The sequence below is a fragment of the Chelonoidis abingdonii genome, chromosome 1, assembly GCF_003597395.2.
Source record: "Chelonoidis abingdonii isolate Lonesome George chromosome 1, CheloAbing_2.0, whole genome shotgun sequence".
Taxonomy (NCBI): domain Eukaryota; kingdom Metazoa; phylum Chordata; order Testudines; family Testudinidae; genus Chelonoidis; species Chelonoidis abingdonii.
In genome coordinates this window covers 343,010,980-343,032,495 of record NC_133769.1, presented here as the reverse complement: position 1 = coordinate 343,032,495, position 21,516 = coordinate 343,010,980, and the positions used below count along the sequence as shown (strand labels likewise).

General features: G+C 38.2%; 1 protein-coding gene and 1 long non-coding RNA gene across 2 annotated transcripts in view; one reads left to right on the top strand and one right to left on the bottom strand.

Moving 5' to 3' along the window:
* The window catches only part of LOC142046123 (uncharacterized), a 771,893-nt gene that overhangs the window by 541,430 nt on the left and 208,947 nt on the right, over nt 1–21,516 (bottom strand). The window lies entirely within an intron of this gene.
* The window catches only part of CNTN5 (contactin 5), a 1,078,547-nt gene that overhangs the window by 977,344 nt on the left and 79,687 nt on the right, over nt 1–21,516 (top strand). The window contains exon 16 of the mRNA XM_075061721.1: nt 16,081–16,201. Coding sequence (XP_074917822.1) covers nt 16,081–16,201 — 121 coding nt within the window. The remainder of the gene's footprint in view (nt 1–16,080; nt 16,202–21,516) is intronic.

Sequence of the window (21,516 nt, the reverse complement as noted above, 5' to 3'; positions counted from 1 at the left end):
TCTTTTACATAGCCTTGCACACATCCCCAAAATGTGCTCTTCACTCACATGGCACATATTTTAATCTGTGAATACGAAGCAGTACATTTTCATTTTCAAAACACTGTATGAGGTTTTAGCTATGCTGCTCTCATTACAGTCTATGGAAATCGTGACAAAAACCATTCTCACCGTTTTGAAATATTATGCTTTGTTACAGTAACTATGTAACAATTAGATAAAGTCAAACAGACTGATGAACTAATCTGAAGCTGTGCCATGTAAAGAGTCTTGAACTTTCTGAATGGAAAGAAACCTCTTTATATGAATGAGGATGGCAGTGGAATGCCCAATAATTCACCTTACTTTCTTGTTAATTAAATGTAAATCAAACATTTGTGCAATCTTAATGTAGCTAAAGCAAGCACAAAAAATGAGGAAATTTAAAAAGTTAATATTTCTAATCTACGTGGAATGTAGTAGAGTTAACTTTGCAGTAGAAAATGCAAAAGTTGTAATCTAATTTGTCTGGCTTCATATTACTATATTACCAATATTTATTTATATGTTACATTTAGCTTCTCTGATGCTTTTTTAAAATAAAAACCCTTAGTGAAGTGTATTCTTTCTGTGGAGCCCTCAACAGATGCACTTTTATCTGAGCATGCCCAACATTCCAAATCACTCAAAGATGATTATAAATAAATAGAAAAGTGCTAAAACTTGCGTACACAGTGTTTCTAGTTTTAAATATTCATAACCTGAAAAATACTGAGCAATTTTATTCAGTCTTGAATGGTTTTCCTTCCTCGGCAAGGACACTGAGAAAATTGAAATTTCTGCTGTTCTGTAGTTATACAAACACAAACATTTCATTTGGTATGTATGAGGCACCCAATCCATCTCACATGACTCAAAAGCAACTGAACTCATTTGGCTCAAAATTTGCACCTTTGGCCTTGAGCCTAAGCATGGAAAATTTCAGCTCTAAAGCAGTTTCTTTTAGAAAGATACCAGCAACTGAAAAATAGAGGTGAGAATGGCAGGTGACAATGAATCTTCACTACTCTTCTAAAAAGTATGAAGTCGGTTGAGTTTCAGCAGGTTTGAAATCAGCCCCATAGTTATACATTCATTCAGGTTGTTTAACCGTTTGTGAGTCCAACGTTCTCACTACGCTCCTGCAATCTTGGTACCTGTATGTGGTAGAGTGTCCCCTACAAAGATGCAAGTCACGCTGCTCAGATGCCACTTTCAAGGCACTGTCTTCTTTTCTTTACTTCTTCATGGGAGTTCCTCAGCTGCTGTTCCTCAAGAAGGGGGTGCTGCAGAGGATTCTGCATGGGACATCAGAATAGAGAAACTGAACCAGGGACCTGCAGGCTTCCCAGAGTGATCACCTGCTTAGCTCACAGATAGTCAAGTGGTAGCTGTAATTTCTTTTACTTTCCAGCTGCAGTTGAAGGCTCAAATAAGGTCTAGTTGTGCCATGTAGATGGGCAGTAATTTAAGGCAAAATGTTATTTTTTCAATGGAAATGGAGGAGGGAGTCCTTTCCCCAGGAAACCACAAGGATCACAGAGATGGGGGAGGTCTCGTCCCGTACCAGCTCTGTGGGACTCCAAACCTCTCCCACTTGATGGGTGACTTCTTAGACAAGAACCCCATAGAGTTTTCTGTTCTCTTTGGTTTCATCTCATGGGAATCTATGGAGCGGGATAATCTGGCTTCAAGTAAATACTCACTAGGTAATAAAATGGGCTCAATGTTTATTGAGCATAACTTTTGTCTTTCTCTTTTACATTCCCTTTACTTTCCCTTTTTCTTTTTTTCTTTCTTCTTTTTTTTCTGTCACAATTCCCTGGTGACTGTTAGGAGGCTATTTTGTAATTGCAGAATTTTCTGGCTGTTCGGAGTTATAATACTACGCAAAACTGACCCATAGTGACAAACTTGTAACTTTTCCTCAGACAGGACTAGAGATGAGTAAAACTACAATTTAGATTCAAAAATAGGAACTTGGGGGGTGAAATGACCCATATTTGTCCTGATTTACCAGATTTTTTTCCTCCACAAAATTAAGCTAATTTACAATGATTTCATATCATCTGCATTCATTTTGTGACAATAGAATTTTGCAGATTTTTACATAAGAATTCTCAAATGGTGCTGAGATTTCATTTTCATCAGCGAAAGTCTCTCTCTCAGTTTCACAAAACACGGAAATGTGGCTCTGGCAAAGTACAGAACAGTAGATGGACATCCTGATACAAATTTGCTCTGATATACTGGGACAAACTGCACTGAGTTTGCAGAAATGGAACTGACAGCAGAATTTGTTCAACAGTGAATGTGTCATACTATAGAGGAACATTACTCGGATTATCACAAGCCCTTCTTTCTAGATTCCTTTGTGTCCTGATATTACTAAAATAATCTCACTGCATTAAAAGAACTATTGTAGTCTTCAGTCAGATCTTCTAGTTAGTTTGTAGCTTTCTTTCCCTTCTGTTGCTTAAAAAAGTCAGTTCCATTTTCCAAAGTGACCAGAGTATAAATCAGTCATAATGGAGCCAAGAATGACTATCTTAAGAACTCACTGGAGAGAGAAAAGATGTTGCGTTTCAAATAAAAAAGTAGTGTGTTTCTCTTCAGAGATACCTAAGCAATTAGTTTCTTTAGGCACTTGCTTCAAAAACAACACTCTGAGGTTGGTAAGTTCATAAACTGGGCTCAAGGCACAGTATACACATTTGAAAATGTATTGCAAATTCATTGGGGCCCAATTTACCACTGTTACACCGCTTTGTGGTAGAATTCTTAAACAGCTGTAAAATGTTGTAGAGCAGAGGAGCATCAGTCCCTGAATTATTAATTTGGTTTATCTTTACCATAATTGTGAACACAATTATCTGGTTTCCACACACTCTTGCAATAATTGTATGCTTCATTTACTTACATTCCTTATGTGTTTAAAAATTGAGACTACATTCTTTTTGACTTCCACAAAGGAGACTGCCACTCATCTTTTCTCCTCTTTGAAAGTGTTAGTTAAAATTTAAGCAGATCTCAGTTGACTAGCAGACAGATCTCTGTTCCTGCCACTTCATGGAATGAATCTGTACCATTTAGTGGAGAGAGGTAATATCCAAAATTAGAAATTTAGAAAGGAAGAATTTTCTCTGTTTATGGATTTTGACTATGAAGTAGAAAAAAAAATCCCCAAACCATTCATTTTGGGGTTTGTTTCAGTTATATCTTGTTTTACTTTCCATTAACTTAACCATAGATATAAAATTAATCAAACACAAATGTGTCCTTGCCGATTGAAAAACATTTAATTCTGATAAGGCCCTAGATAAGCTAATGAAAAATGAAGTTATTCTATGTAGCTAATCCCATAATACCGCTCAACCTGCCAGGTCCTAAATGAGATGTACTTCGTGATAAAATCCCAAAATTAGGGACACAAAAATTAATCACATGAGAAACTTTTAAAATGCTGTGAGATTCCTTCCTTCAGTGCTATTAACTTCAGCTTCATGATTCTCTATTTTTGAGCAAAGTAATTTTCAACAATAGAAGTGAGGAAATGCCAGTTTGGTGTGGAACATAGGGAATGTTGGGACTAAAGTGAATACCATTCCTTTAAATTAGGGACCTTTATGGGCTTGTCTACTCTTGAAACACTACAGCAGCGTAGTTGCAGCACTTCAGCGTAGATAATCCACCTCCCCAAGAGACATTAGCTAAGTCTACAGAAAAATTCTTCTGTCAACCTAGCACTGTCTACACTGGGGGTTAGGTTGGTTTAATTACACCACTCAGGGATATGGGTTTTTCATGCCTCTTAGTGACATAGCTGGGTTGATCTAGCTTTTCAGTCTAGATCTTCTCTAAGAGATCTCACATGATAGCTGAGTGCAGCTGAGGCCTTGATACAGTATAATCTTGTATAATTTTTGTTGCTCCAGAATACGTAATCACTGTAGGGTAAAGATGGTTTCCCTGCTTTGGTTTCCCTGCCAGACTCATAACATTATGATTGTGCTGCTCATTCTTGCTATTTGAGTGACTGCTATTTGAGTGATGTTAAGTATAATGACCATTCTGGTGCTTTATGTAGTGCCACAAAGCTACCACCTAAGTAATTCCACAAAGAGAAAAGTTTATTATTGCTGATGCTAAATTCCCACTTGTGAAAATTACCCATACTCCAGTGATTACAGTCAAAAACACAAAGCAACAAGACTTATTGCCTTATTTGACTGTGTATTATGTATTTAATTATAAGCATCATTTCTCAAACTGGAGACCAAAGAACAATACTCTGAAAGTGCTGTGTCTGGTACTTACTGAGCTAGCAAACATTTGGTATATACATCAGTTTAGGTGCATCACATGTATCACTGGAAAAGGTGAAGTGTGACAATGTTAGGTTGAAAGATGATGAGCATGTAGGGAATAGTAAGAAAGGGAGAGGAAACTAACACTGAAGATAAGGACAACAGAATTCATTTTTCCTCCTATTGATTTAAAAGGAACAGCTGGGGGGGGGGGAAGTTTATGTAACTCCGTAACATACCAGATAGGTTTAGACAAGTATGTAAATAGATATAGACAGCATCCTTTGGCATTAGAAACATGCTGTTTGCCCAGCAAAGGACTCTGTGTGGAGCAATCTCTGTAATTCAGAACGTCAGTGTTGCATGGGAATCTGAATTTTCAAGAGTGATTTATTTCTATTATTTCCTCAATTCCATTTGGACCAAACCCTGAAATCTTGCCAAAAAATTTATTCAGAGTTTTCTCAGGACATTTTTTTATTGACATTAATGTTTATTTCTACCAGTGAATACTCTAGAGTTTAGACCCCTTGTGAATGAGCAAAATTTGATTTTCTAGCTAAGGATTCCTGGTTTTGCAAGTGTGTATTTACATCCATCTGTGCTCTTTTCAAATATATTTTTTAATTAATATAGTGTTTATGACAGCCCTGCAGAATGAATTCTTGTGTTTATCCATAGACTATTAAAAGTAAGAAGCAGCATTGCCCTGCTGGTGTCCCTAATCCTGACTGGAAGAATATACCTAGGCATAAAAGAATAATTTAGTCTCTATGCCTACTTAGTCCTTGATCTTTGCTGAGACTACTAATAAGGGAACCAATACGTACTAGTTGTGATGGTAGTTTTTATTATGTGGACACTTGAAAAGAGACTCATTAATTCATTTAATGCAATGTAGGAGGCATTGACTGGATGGTAATTACTTTTTCACTGGTGACATGGGATATATTTAATCTGGTGACCTAGAAGAGAGAGAGAGAGACCAACCACATATCTTACCACCAATCCCCCACGTTTTCAAGTTTCTCCCCAACTTCACTCTTTTATTGTGTCTTTCGTTTAATTAATTTTTTATTTGTAATTCATAAACACCGTAAACAGGCTGAACAAAGATTTATATGAAGCAGAATCCATTAAAATATCAAGCTGTTCTACAAGAACAACTTTACTCTTCATCTGACATAAAATGCTACACTAATTAAAGAGGGTCACTTTAGATAACAGTGTCAGTACCCATCAAGAGTCTTGTAGAAGAAGTCATGCTATGCACAGTATTTGGACAGTTACTGCGATATGAGCTTTGTGCCTAAGGCGTGGTCTATGCTAGAAAACCAGGTCGGTTTAACTACGTTGGTCAGGGGTGTGAAAAATGCACACACCGCATTGGCGTTGTTAAGCCAACCTAAGTCCCCAAGTAGACAACACTAGGTCAACGGAACAATTCTTCCATTGATCTACCTACTGCATCTCCCGGAGGTGGATTACCTGTGCCAATGGGAGAGCCCCCCTGTCGATGTAGGAAATGTGTACACTGAAGCAGTACTGCACTTCTCATCCCTCCTCTCAACCCCAATTTTTAGTTCTTTATCATCTTGCAGCCATTCGGATGCTGAAACATGATCAGAACAACAGAAGACCATGATCCAGCAAAGCACTGAAACATATGTATAGCTTTAGGTGTGTGCAAAATCCTACATGCTTAAGTATTTGCTGCTCTTAGATCATTATATATCATCATATCTGATCATTTATGTCTTGTGAGAAGGGCCTGCTGCAAACGATTATACCTGCCAGTGTCGAGCAGGCCTGGACAGTCTCTTATAGGAGTCTCGAGATCTCTGCTGGAAATACAGGATTGTGGCCTGGATTGCTTACTCTTTGTAACTGAGTATAGATCCCTAGCAATAGACGATCTCTTGCCTCAGAATCAAGGACCCTCTCTGCACCTCTTCTTCAGTCTTTCTGTGTGGATAATCTCTGACTAAATGCTAGTGAAAACTGTGCTGCAGAGATGTCCAACCTATCCTGATAAACAGCAGAAAGGATTTCACTAGAACCACGTATGCAGCAAAGTGGAAGAGATTTTCTGTCTTGGCACAGTAACAACACCTGTCACCACATTGCATGGACATCACCTATATATTGGATTACTTGTTACAGTTGAAGTCATTAGGCCATTCAGTCAGCTCTGTGAGGGCTCACCTGGCATCCATTTCATCAGTTTACCCACCAATAGACAGATTCTTGGTTTTCTCTTACCCTCTGGTGATCCAGATATTTGAAAGGCCTAATCAATCTCTGACTCGGTACTGACATGGAAAATGATTCTCTCAGACCACATCCTAAGTTCATGGTAAAATTGCTGTCACCTTTTCACTTAAACCAATCTGTTCAGCTTCCGGTATTATTTTTTTTTAAACCAAATCTCATTCTTCTTAAGTTGAGGAAACACCTCATACTTTAGATGTTTGCAAAGCTTTGGCATTCTACCTTGGCCGCGCTAAGGTGTGCAGAACCTCTAATAGGCTTTCTGTAATCTATGCCTAGAGAGTCAAAGGCCAACCAGTCTCACTTAACGTATATCACACTGAGTTTCTGACAGTATCAATCTTGGCAGAAGTCCCTCCTCTGTGCAAACATCAGGATGTACAAACAGGCAAGTAGGGTTATGCACTCCATCTGACTGCTGTGGAGTGAAAATTCATGGCCTCTCTGCTTGTGGGAAATTGTTCCACATGGAAGTGGTAAGATTGATTTAACTGATCATGAACACAAAGAAATTTACATCAACAGAATCCATACTGGCTGGAGATTGTCTGGCACCACAGCTGCAGATGAACAACTTTTATGACAACTTCAAACATGCAAGTCCTGGATCAGCACTTCACTGTTCCCCTATCGTCAGGGGCGGCTCTAGGAATTTTGCCGCCCCAAGCACGGCAGGCAGGCTGCCTTTGGCGGCTTGCCTGCGGAGAGTCCGCTGGTCCGGTGGCTTCGGTGAACCTCCCGCAGGCGCCTGCGGGAGGTATGCCGAAGCCGCGGGACCAGCAGACCCTCCGCAGGCATGCTGCCGAAGGCAGCCTGCCTGCCGCCCTCATGGCGACCGGCAGAGCACCCCTCCGTGGCTTGCTGCCCCGGGTATGTGCTTGGCATGCTGGGTCCTGGAGCCACCCCTGCCTATCGTGAATTTGCAGATTTTTGATGCTTGCTAATTGCCATCTATTTCTAACACTAGAAATCAAGATGATCTGCTTTCTGTGCTGTAACATTTTCCTAAAACAGAATGTTTGTGAGGTATTGAATTCTATGATGATTATTTGGTTTAGGTAGTGGGCAGCACTTCCAAAAGCGCATGTCTCCTAAGCCAAAGACTAAGATCTGGTAGCTTTCACATCATTGCTTTGTGTCTGTTTAGCATATTGAACTTTCCTGCTTGATAGGTTCTTTTCCAAGAGAAGGTAGTTATATTCACACAACTAAAGGTGGGATATGGTTAGTGTGTGTTGTGCTAGAAGGGGAGTATTACCGTCAGCATGAAAAGTGAAAGGAGCTGAGTGGCAAACATGTTTTTTTTAAAATGAAAGGAGTTGCACAAGGTTCCCATTTTTCTGTATATTTCCTGATATACCTTTCCGTTGAAATGTATACAGTGAATTGGATAACACCTTATTGGCTGTTTGCTCCCTGGTAGAAGTGGATGAATCAAACAGTAGGATTTGGACAACTATGACATAAAGACTAGAAAAGGAAAATGTGATTAAACTATCGGCTCCATTTCTGTTGCAAGTAGACTATACTGTGTAATTGGAGAAAGCCAGTAAAGGTGGGAGAGGTAATTAATCATCTCAGTCTAGAGGTAAAGGAAGGACAGATTCTTAGGGAAGTTTCCTGGAAACTGCTCAGGATAGTGAAACTCACTCTCACAAAGAGAATGAGTACAAACCTTGTTACTTTAAGATCCACATGTAAAAGTTACTTTCCTGCAAAGCAACTTGCAACTTATTATCATTTATGAAATAGAAAACAAAAAATTATCACATAATTTATTCCCATCATAAGTAACATAAATTAACTTCATAAGTCACTCTGATACCATATTGGTTGGAGTGGTAGAAGACTAACGAGAACAGAATAATTTACACATTCCGAAGATGTAGACGACCTGAGCTTTGATTGACCTCTGAAATTAGGTCACTACATCTAAGGCAGCAGCTAATGTTATTAATAGCTAACACCACAGTATGAGAAAAATTACCGCAAGCAGCAACCTATAGGTAAAGCTAATTAAAAGCATTATGAGCACAACTGTGACCTAAGATAAGTTGCAGTACTGGAACAGATAAAGCAGTGGATTGATATGGCTATTGTGGATACTAGGGCCACCTGTACACTAATAAATGAGATCCTTTGGAGCATAATGTAAACAACACAGAACATCTGATTGCCCTAGAAAAAAGATATCAGATGGGTAGCCATGTTAGTCTGGATCTGTGAAAGCAGCAAAGAGTCCTGTGCCACCTTATAGACTAACAAACGTATTGGAGCAAGAACTTTCATGGGTGAATACCCCGTTCGTTGGAATCATTATTCCTGACAAATGGCATTACTGGCCATACTATTAATTATGTGTTGTTTAATGAGGACCAACAGTGTACTCAGGAAGACACATAGGCTGAGGCTTGCAGAGGAGAGTAGGTACCCAACTGCCCTTTAAATTCATTAGGAGTTGGGCACCTATCTTCCTTAGGCTCCTTTGGGATCCCAGCTATAGCATAGAAGAAGATATGTTTAATGCTCTAGGGAGCTTTCCTTGAATTTTGAGCTGATGTAAACATTTCAAATACCAAATGCACCATGTGGCTAGGTGACGTTCAGAAGTCAAAGTAATGCAGATCTCTTTGTAAAAACAAACAAACAAAAAAAAATTTCTGTATGATAATGGTGTCCTTTTTAGAAAGTGTCCACTGACACCGTGGCTGAAGAACTAAGCCATAACATGCAGCCTTCCCATACATTTACTGAACCAGGATCTGCTTTTGTTTAGAAGAGAACACACAAAAACATGGCAATTTCATGACACCACTCATTTGAGCTTTTAAGAATATTAGGAGCACGTATTGACAGGTACCTCAGGCAATTATATATCATGCTGGTTGAGTTTTGAACCCTTTTGACACTTCTTGCTTCATTGTAACCAACTTTCTTTTATCCTACCCAAAGGGAAACTATGTCTCTGAACTTATTGAAATGTTAGATCTATTTTAGCAACAGAAGTCAAAAAGTAAAAGACCGGAATTCTGGCTTTGGTTACTTTTCATAGCTACTGTATGAGAATTTTTGCTGCACTTCTATTAAGAGATCACTATCTTTTAAACGATTTCTAAATCTGAATGTAATCTCACTTTTCAAACCTAAACATGAGCTACAATAAGACTGTACTTAGCTTTTATAAAGGGTAAACCAAACCTCTTTGTAAAATTTGCCCACTAGTCTGAACCTTAGTCCTTTCTGGAAACTAAACCCAAGTGTTTTATGGGTCAGTTTGCATAACTGTCATCCTCACTATCTTCAACTTTCTCTCCGTCACCCTCTCCCAAATCATCCAGAAAGAACCCCTACCCATGACATTTCCAGTGTGGAATCTCTGCTCTGCAATCTCTTTTCTGAGGTTGTGGGTTTGGTCTAATTTTGTGAGCTCCCAGTCTTGCTTCTGGTCAGTGATGTGTGCTGGAGAAGCTCCTGAGACTTGTTAAAAATTGTTAGGAAATAAGAGAAAGTGAGTCTGATCAGGATTTTGATAAGATTCAACTAGCCAGCCATAATATTTTAGATAAGCCATTTTTCCTTTTTGTCCTGTGTTTGCTCCTTATCTGTAAGGACAGGATTTTGAATGATATCTGTGAGGGCTTCAGAATGCATCCAAACCACCAACGTAGACCTTTAACCTAGGCTTGTTTCGGGCCAGATAAGCCTCCTTTTAAGAGTTGTCTTCAATATTGGAGATGATAATCCCCACACAAATGCAGTCTATTTCAGTTGCCATTTACAGTGAACAAATCCATTATTCTTTCTGCTATGACTGAGCAACACTCCGTGGATTGGATTTTCAAAAACTAAGTGCTCTGGTCTAACTCTGCTCTCATTGAAGTCTATTGGAGTTTTGCTATTCACTTCAGTGGAAGTAGGGTGACCAGATGTCCCGATTTTATAGGAGTAGTCCCGATTTTTGGAGCTTTTTCTTACATAGGCACCTATTACCCCCCCACCCTGTCCTGATTTTTCACACTTGCTGTCTAGTCACCCTAAGTGTAAATTGTTAGGCCAACGCTAAGTGCTTTTGATAATCCTACACTTAATCTCTTTGACACCACTTCTCCAGGAGTGTTCATCACAAATCCAAAAGGGAACTGAGCGTGTGCAAAGGTGGCTTTCATGCCAGCATTTAGTCTCCTTCTTCCACCAACTCTCCCTTCCCACTATCATGGGGAAGTTTGGGCACCAAGCTAGTCCTTGGTGTAAATGAAGGGAACTTGACAGGCACTCGTATGTATGCCAATTGACAACAGCCTCCAGAGAGGGAGGCCTTACACTAGCAGCCAGAAGCAGGACAACATAGGAGCTCTGATGTCAGCTCTATACTACCTACAACTCCTTGCCCACATTGGGGGAATTTTTAGTACCCAACTAAGGTGGCTTTAGGCCAGCTTTGTGCAACTGGAGCAGCACAAAGTAGTCCTCATGCACCAGTTAATTGTGGTCTTCATCTTCACCAACAATATTTTTCTTGCTTTACGAAAACTTTAGTTCTTGGTTATTTTCCAAGGTTTCAAAACCCTAAACTTTGTATAAAAACAGGACTTCCTCAGCCCCAAACCCCACAGAACTAACATGTACTGTAATCCAGAATTTTAAACCCAAGGGGCCAGATAAATTTTACAGATGTACTGTTAGATAATGACAGGTTTCAGAGTGGTAGCTGTGTTAGTCTGTATCAGCAAAAACAAGGAGGAGTCCTTGTGGCACCTTAGAGACTAACAAATTTATTTGGGCATAAGCTTTTGTAGATTAGTACCCACTTGGTGCCACAAGGACTCCTCCTTGTTTTTGTTTTATGATGTGGCATCCTAGAATTCCTAACTTGCATAGGAGGGAGATGTCTCTAGAGTGCCTTTCATGTAGCTAGAAAGTGAGATGGCCCAATTCTCCAAGATATTCTGCTCCTGCAACTCCCATGGGCTACAGTAGGATTTGCAGCTACTCAGCACCTCCCATGATCAGGCCACTAATTTCTAAACACACATCAATTTATATTAGAAACAAGCAAGTTTAATTTTTTTCCCCTCACACATTCCAAGTAATGGTGGTTGTTGCACATACTATTCTGTGATAAACTTAAATGTTTCACAGGGATTCATTTTATTGCACTGCTCTCCCTCATTTATAACAATCGTTCTTCCAATTGCTGCCAATTTGCCCAGTTATTTAAGTATGCAGATTAAATACACATTATTTTCCTGATGAGAATATTAGGATTCATATAGTCATGAACCCTGTAGTAGTTAGTGATAGCAAAGATTTTGAGACTGCTCCTTAGCAATTAAACCAGACAGTTGCTCTCTGTAATGCTTTTCCTCCCTTCACAAGAAAGCCCACATTAAATGTAGATTATCCTCAAAGGAGAGACTAGAATGTGGACTGATGTTGATCTTATCCTTTAAATACCTAAAGTTTATATAAGAAACATTAATCTTCTTGAATAATCCATATTTCATGGCTAATAAGCACTGTTGTGCTAGAAAAGATAAAAACTTTTTATCTTTAAGTTGACTCCTTACAGAAATGAAGTAATGTGCATCTCTTTTATGTTCTCCTATTGCAAAATTCTCAAATGTCCTAGCAAGGATTTGAGTGATGTGAGAGAGTTTCTGGATTTTCAGAATAGTACTTAGAATTTCTGAATTTTACCTGGTCACATGATTGGTCTATACATTCCAGTATCCTGCCTCCAGCAGTGTCAGATACTTCAGAAGGCAAAATACCACCATAACTTTCTACTATCAGATCTAGTTTATTGTGCCATTCACTCCTGCATTATCTCTGGTACCAATGGCAGCCTCAGTCACCCACCTGCCCACTTCTCCAACAAGCAAGATCTCCACACTTTCTCCCTTGCTGGCCCCATACAGGGGGGAAAGCCCTGACAAAATTACCTTTTCCTATTTTAAATTCTTACCTAAAGATTTAATTTAGAAAACAATTTACTAATTTGAAATTTGAAATTTAATTCCTAAATTTGAAAACCTAGCTCTGCTATTGGTGCCGATAAATCATTCTTATTTGGCATTGGTTAGACAAGAGGCATATTGATATAGCTGATGTATCATTATCTCATCCCTCAACTTACCCCCACCCATTTATTTCTGTTTCATCCACCAGTTGTGGCCTTTCTGACATGTAGATTGTTAACTCTCTGGGGAAGGGGATTGACATCCTTATTATGTGTCTGTAAAGCACCTAGCACCAATCCTTTTTTGGGATTCCTAGGAGCTACTATAATACAAATAATAGTAAGAACCAGTTCTGCAATATTATAGAGGAGGGATTTTCTTTCTAGCTATGCATTGTGATCATCTTTGCATCCAGAGCATGAAGAACAGAACAATCAAATATTATAAAAGTTGATTAATGGGTACATCCATGCTTAGGTGTTGCAGAACTGAAGGACAGATACCATCATCATTGTAGCTAAGCTCTTGCTAAGTGCTTGAATACCATGGAGATGGCAGTCTGTACAAGAATCTAAATAGGGAGAATGAGCTTGAATTGAACATGGGACCAGAAGGTAGAAACTCCTAAACTTTAATCCATTGTTTTAGGGTTACTTTACCCTATCAGTAAAACAAAGTATTCTGTTAACAATGAGTTGCTAACATGCTAAAGAGAAAAAGATATATATACACAGCACAACAAACACTGAGGTCTAGCCAAAAATACATATAAGTTGTCACCTAGCATGTGTTTAAGCTACCATTGAGGGACAGAGATGGCGTTTTAAAACAAACCAATAAGGGATTTTATATGATGGCTGCATTGCCAAGTCTGTTCACTCTAGCTGGGGTTGGGAAATTGGCTGCAGACTGGAAGAGGAATCAGCTGCCTACCTATTCCTGGAAAATCAGATACTAACCAACTAACACGGCTGTTATTCTGAAACCAATGCCCGTCTGTCATCTCTGACACAGAAAATCACAACCATCTCTTGCCATTTCTGTTCATATCAGCTTTGTCCTTATTATATGGTCACTTTCCACTGATAATGCATTCTATTCCTTTCCTGAAATTATGTTGAGGAAGCATTATATGCACATTTTGCACTGTTCATGATGCTTTGCACCAGGTCTGCATCTAATTTATATGGCAACCACAGATGAATGCCTCACAAATTAGACCTTTTATGGGGTACAGCTTAGAAACACTATTGTTTTTTAGTCAGGGATTAGATGCTGAGAATTGACTATGATTTCAGGAGTGTAAAACCTAGTATAGTAGAACATATTTCCATTGAAAAATGCCGATTCATGAAAATAGAAACTTATGGGCACGTCAGTTTTGGCAAAATTTTACTTTGAAAAAAAAAAGTTGAAACAAAGCATTTGAAAAGGTCCTCATCAGAACGAAATGTTTCAATTTTTTTGTTTCAAAATGACTTCATTTTGAAACTTTATTTTAGATTATAATTTATAATATAACATTTTAAAAAGTCAGTATCAAAATGAAACATTTAGATTTTATCAAAATGAAATGTTTTACTTTATCCCAGATTTTTTTTTCAGAAATGTTGTTTTATAGGAAATTTCAAATATGACGTTAGGTGAAGATTAGGAATGAAATAAAAATTCAAAATCATGAATTTCCTGTGAAGCAGAAAGTCTGGTTCCTGCACAGCTCTAATTAATTTGCCCCATAGTTCAAATTGGATATGGGACTCTTAACTGCCTCACTTATTTTGTTGTGTTGCAGCATATTGCCTTTTTAATCAATTGCCGCCCAAAAATGGCTGCACTACAGTATTGCATAAAGGTTGTTAACACATAAAAATTGCATTGTGTTAACCGTACTGGTATATACTAGTACAAATTATACTGCATCCACACTAGGGGTGGTGCCAATTAAACTGTTTCCATAAAAAATCACATCCTTAGATGAAATAATTAAATTAGTATAAAAACTATGTGCAGACAAGGCTTAAGGATGAAATCCATCCCTATACTCAACACAGGGCCTCTTTATTAGCATTCCTCTGCACATTCAAAATAGACTTCATTCCCACCTCCCGTTGACAACAGTATTAATTTAGAGCACTCAGCATCTCTTGAAAGAGGACCAGGTTGAGGTCTCTGTACCACTAAGGTCCCATCTATGCCTTCAGGATTGGATTTCAGAAGAATATAGGCATTGTGCTGGTTCCTAGCATGGGGGCAAATTTCATTTGTTATCTTACTGTATAGTTTGTACAAGCAGTAAAGTTTGCAAAGCCCTTTTTAGATGAAAGTTATTATAAAATGTAAGCTCATTCTTGTTGTTAATAAGGGGAAATTTGGGATTCTCTTACCGCCGTTTAAGTAGTATGTTTCTATACTTGTGTTGGACAAATGTGTGCTGAGTATGAAACGGAAACCTAGTTGGAACAGCGTTTGGAAGTTTTGCTGTCATAATCTAAAATAAATGCAGCAAAAGAACTCTTGTAAACCAGTGCTAGTCACATGTTCACATACTTTAAACACACATGGATAATGAGATTTAAATGGTACGCTGGCCTCCTGATATGGGTGACTGTCCCCCAAAGAGAAATATCCCTTCCCCTAGCTGAGGAGCAAAGAAACAGTGTTAAGTCATTAATGTGTAGCGGCCTGATCTCTAAAGCCTACTGAAGCCAATGGAACAACTCGTATTTACTTCAACAGACTTTGGGTGTGGCTGTGGTCTGGTGCATTCAGAATCCGAGAACCATCACTTGAATTTATTAAATAAGATTGCCATTCTTAGACACAGCTAGTCATATTTCAAAGGGCCGTTGTACCATTGTCTTCTTGCCTGTTTCCAGCCATAGTTTTCGAGCACACTGATCACTGTTGACTACAACCCTAAAGAGCAAAAGCAGGGACTCCCGTTACTCCATGTTCTTTATTTACAGACATCAGAGGAGTGCACACTTCAGCTGGAAGTACATACGCATTCTAAAGGAGCAGGGTGGGGGACAGGGAATCTCTTGCATTGTCTTATTCAAGATTTTGTTAGTTTTCCCCTACTGACCTAGACATTAATTATCACTAACTTTTCCAGCTAACTTGGTCTCCTTCCAAAAGAGCCAGTAACTGCAATTAATGCCATTGCTCAGGCCAGAGAGTTTTGATTTAGTTAATAAATTTGCTATTTATTGTCCATTTGGAAAGCATTTCTCTCTGCATGCAAGCATGTTTATTTCTTAAGCAATGCAAAGGTTTTTCTTTAGTTATTTACTAAGTATATTAGAAATAAAAAATACTATTCTTTAATCTTTGTTGATAATTTTATTAAAAGCACTTCCTCCTGCATTCCTTAAAACAGTGAGTTAGTATTCTGAAAATTATTTTAATATCAACTGTAAAACCTGCAACGGGGACTTTGCCTCAATATCCAAAGTACATCTATAAACCACCTTGAATGGGGCAGATTTGCAACATTTTAAACTCATACTTCATCCCTCTTTCAGCAAGCATCCTCTGCAGATTTAATGATCAGGAACATCCTTCTGATGCATGCTGGGAGATATGGCTGCAGGGTACAGACCACAGCAGACAGTGTGTCAGATGAGGCAGAACTTCTTGTTAGGGGTGAGTATGCTAAATCTGAAGACATGATCGACATAAATTATCATACTGTGGAATTTAAATGCATGGAGTTTGAGCATATCAGTGCTATACATTATACTTAGATTTTACAATAGTGATGTCATTTTTGCTTAACGTTTTTGTCTTTGAAAAAGCTGTGTGGTAGACCAGTCTGCAAAACAGGCATGACCAACAATGGCAATTGGTAAATGGACCCTCAGTTCTTAAAAGATGTAATAGCTTAAAGGCACATTGGATTTTTTTTAAAAAATCAATTTGTGTGAAGTAAATGATTTTTTTTCTTTTGTTGTTATAAATTTTATCTAAAATTGAAGCCATTCTCTCAGGTCTAATGGTTAGGAAATATCAACTCAGTTCCTAGCGTGGGGGACTGCTCTGTTTGTAGTATAATGAAAGGTATGAGCAATTATTAGAAAGAAGTCCAAAATCTTAATCTTTTTGAATGAATGAGTGAAACTTTGCCTTGCAGAGATCACATTGGCAATTTGCTAGGAGTTGGCAGATGCAATTAGGGTTCAACCCTGCAAGCTGCTGAGTACCACATGAGAGTTGCTGAGTGCCCCCAGTTCCCATTGGCACAAGTAAGAATTTAGAGCTCTGAACATCTAGAAAAATGCTCAGGGCTTTGCAGGATCAGCGGGGCCTCCAGTTAACACAAAGTAAAGCAGAGCTTGGTCACTTCATTTGCAATATGTTTTCCTTGCTGACTACAGATTGCATCATACAATCATAGAAATGGAGGGCAGGAAGGGACATCAAGAACATCATGCAATGTTCCATCTTGATCAATGCATGATGGCACCTATAGTCTCATGTGTCCCCCACACTTGCATTAAAAATGTGACAGGCTGCACTGTAGAATTCCTTATGTCTCATTTAGGCAGCAGGCTTCACACTGGCCATGCTTGTTAAATTTTAAAATGTAAGTAACTGTGAGATATTTTATTAGCATGTAGGAAACCCCAAATAAAAAATATAAGATGAAGGTTTTAGAAAAGAAAAATCCTTTTAGATTATTCCACCACTTGTTATGGCTTGATATTTTTTTTCTATCTATCATTGGCAGTGTGCAAGGTTCTTTACTTATTTGATGGGAGGGGTTGTTAAATGTTTGCATGAACTCAAGGACTATAGGGCTTCTATAACCTAACTTCCATGAATGTCATTTCACCAGCTGAAAGTTTCAAAAATTGCTCAATCTACTAGTACCTAGAATTCCACAGTCTTGCTTCTAAATTACTCAGATCTGATCCCTGCTCCATAACCTCCTATGGTAAGCTAATTATTTCTCCTCCAGTGGGGTTCATTTTATATATGTGAATTTACTGTAGTTTGCTATAGAAAATGTTTCTCAGAATAGGAGGTCTGAATGTGAGAGTAATAAAAGCATTATTTGGGGTATTAGAAGGAATTAGATTCATGTGTCCCTAACTATGTGATGAAATTAAAACTATGACAGTTTTATAACATGATTCAGTTTCAAATATGCCACACTTATTATGTTCCATTATCCTTGTCTCTGCAGCGGGCAGATAAGAGGATCCAATCAGAATTATGTTTGTACCAGTTTTACAATTGGTTTATATTGTGTGACTGTTTTTGTACAGTTGTAAAGTTCTGCCTTCATTAAATTATATGATTTGGTTAGTTTCTTAAGAAGTGAATTCCCTATTAGATAGTTGTAATACTTATGCAAATGGCACAGAGCAGATTCTACAATGTCAGCATTGCTTTTGCCAAATGCTGGGTGTCTTTTTTTTCTTTGTTTTTGGCCTTGCAGTCAATATTTAAAGCAGATTCCATGTAGTTGTCACTAGTTGTTTCTTCTTCAGCGTTTTTCCAAAAATAATCCAAAATATTTAAGAGAATCTAAATATTTGTTTTCCTTTATACTGTTAAAAATGATTGTAATTCAGTCCTCATGCCCCTCCCCAGCGCTTTTCTCTACATCTCTCGCTTTACATAGGCACTCAGTGGTTTGCAACTTGATAGTCCCAGGTTGCAGTCTCATTGGAAACTTCTCTTGGTTGAGCCCTTGGGAACACTGGGCACTGGTTCAGCAGACGAGGTCAGCAGTGCAAGGTTACTCTAAAGACTTCCAGTTGTGGGTTTGGAGGAGGCTTGTCTAGGAAATTCACTACCACTGTGCAGTTGTGTCAATGAAAGCCAAAAGAGTACTGCTATATACTCCCTAAGTAGTATATACTTCTTAGAGATAGCTATTGTCAGTAGTTTAGATGTTATATTGTAAAGCTTGTCTGATCTTTTTTGACATACAGTATCATTGCCAGTTTGACTGTGAATACTGTACCCTCCATCTGCTTGGTAGGACACAGAGTAAGTTGAATCAAAATCCCTTTACACTTTCTCTTGTAGATATTCATGGATATAACTGGTAGATTATTTGCAAGGGGACTACAGTATGCTACTACTAATCAGATGTGTTGACTGTAAGTCAAAGGAAATTATTTTGATGCTTTATTATAAAGGAATAGAGAGAAAACTAGACATCATCCTGCCCTTATCAGTTGGAGAAGAACAACAGAAAGTCTTTGCCAATCTCTATTTGTACAATCTTCAGAGACAGCCGTGTATCACCACATTCTCAGGCACATGCAGTGTCTCAGAAAACATGTAGTTCCTTTGTATATTTTGTATTCGCTATGAAATGATATGCACCAGTCTCTGTCTAGCATATTCATTTGAACACAGTCTGAGTAGTAAGGCTTTCGTTATTTTTTATCATTTATGTAGTGCCTTCAGTATGTAATGCATTGTACAATAGAGGAAGTTTGCCAAAAAATAATTGGTTAGACAACCTGGCCTAGCTCTTTTGTGCCTGCAGAATGAACAGTGCAGGGCAAGTCTAAATACTTTTGCCTGTAATTGCATAGTTTGCACCTATAGTTAGGTAATTAAAGGTGCAAATACTCAAATTTATGCACATCAGTTTGCCAGATGCAAATAAGGAGGCTAATCTTCTGAAAACTTCCTACAATGTGTGCAGATTTTTAAAGGAGTGGGCCTTTTGCAAATAAAGCGTACTAATGTTTTGGGTGTTTCATTTAGCATGAAATACACTTTCAAGAGGAACTTTTTTTATTGACATCTACGTTAGTGACAAAACCATAATTTGATCTTCCCTCACTTACTCTTCACAAATGTTGTTTAAAGTTTTCCACCAAAAGACTGGCAAGAAACAAGAATCTTATCCCTCCACATAGTTTCAAAGACTTTGATGGGTACTTTAGAAATCTGATTACATTTCATATAACAAGTAGTACCAAGGCAACTTTCTATTTAGTCCATAATAGATTCTCCTTCACCAAATAACTTTCTATTCTGTCTCTTATTTATTCTCCTTTCTGTTTTTTTTTAAATATGGCAAAGAATGGTAATGTCATTACTTATAAACGTTTTTATTAACAGTGGGAGTGTTTCCCCTGTGAATTAATGCACTCATCTTTCAGCTTAGAATTTGAAGCATTTGGGTTGCAATTGAAAAACAGTTTGGTTGTTTCATCTTAGTGAATATTTGTCCTCAGAAAACTACTGCACTGTTTAACATAATTGGAGTGTCTGTGTTCAAATGAGGCTCAGCCACTGTAACAAAAGAAGACAAAACCAGAGGTGCTTTAGCGGAGTAACATGAAGACCCATGCACAATTCCTGACCACACTGTTTGGTTCTAGGTAATGCTGCTACTCCTTAACTTGTGTCAGCATCAAATACCCTCTTCAAAAGTTGTCCTGCAGGGTTCTCTGTCCCTCTGCATCACAGGAGAGCCCTTTCTGTTGAACATCTGTGACAAAGATATAGGTTATAATCTTTTGCTTCCACATACAAAATTCCGTTTTGTGCCTAGATTTAATTCTTATAAGTCTACAGAATGCATAACTTGAATTATTGATTGCTTGTTCTCAATATTGGCAAAATTTGATTGTGAATTCTAATAAATCTTTAAGGCTGTGTAAACTTGCTGTCAGCAGGCCAAATTCTACTCTCTGATACATACACATGGCTTTCCCTGTCATTTTTCAAAGCTCTGCACACTCATCTGAAGACAAAATTTTGCCCACAGAGACCATTAATGTGCTGGTGCAGAGATCAATCAGAGGCATTACATGTGTGTGGTGGGTAATAAAAATATCCTCCACTCCTACTAGATCTGAGTGAATAGTGCAAAACAAGAGTTGTGAACATGCATTCTGTTTCTGACTTTCACTATGTTCACACTTCTCTGGAAAAAATGGTGCAAACAGGTGTTGCTCCACAGCAGCATTTTTAGAATAGCTGTTTGTTATGTACACAAGGGTATTCACAGAGAAAAAATATGCCCAGGAAGTGCTTGTCCCTGTTCGTAAAGTTTCAGTCATCCAGAGCAGAAAGAATTTTTGGTTTTTATCAATCAATGAGTATCATATCTCATTCTTGGTTCTGATCCAGGAACAGTTTTCCCTTGCCTAATGCCCTCTCTGTTACAAATCTTTATTTTATTTGTATACATCTTCAGCGTCCTGTGATTTTCAACCAGCAAGGGATTGAAAAAGAAGACTTTTTCAATTTGGCTGGTTTTCCAGCTATAATTGGCACCACTGCATGTCTCTGTATTTATTTTTCACAAAGAAGAGATTACAAAAACAGAAGGCTCTAATGCAGGATAAATATGCATGTCATGTTCTGACACTAATGATGTGATCACAAATGTGGTTACCATATACTCATGTACCAGCCAGGAGGTTTACATTCTGCAGATGTCTCTGCTGATTCCTAGCCAACAATGTGTCAGGTTCCCTCAAGACAATGCCTGGTTGGTAAGTTAATTTGTTTTCAAAGACCGTCTTCCACAAAGGTTTGGTGTGTTTTTATGTTTCCATTATGTGATAGAAATTCTAAAACAATCTTTATTCATTTCTTATTACAGTGGATGTCTCCATGATCTACTTCCGTCAACCTTCAGTCTAACAAGCATTAAGTCAGCAGCTAGCTCTTTCATGGAGAGAACTGACATTGTAAAGAAAATACTTTTGTTGCTTTAATTCTGCAGATCAGCATTGGTCCTACCAGCCACATCTAGCAACAGTAAATAGCATATTTTCCATTGAGGAGGAGGAGGAGGAGGAGATTTCTGGAACACTGTAACAGCCACAGCGCTAAACATAACTCAGTTTTACCAAAAAGCCACAATCCGGTTCCTAATTGAATTGATTGAAGTTTGTCTTTGACCTTGATAGAATAAAGCCCAAATTAGGCCTTATCGTCTACAAATAATAGTTACTGTATATTCTTCTGTTCTC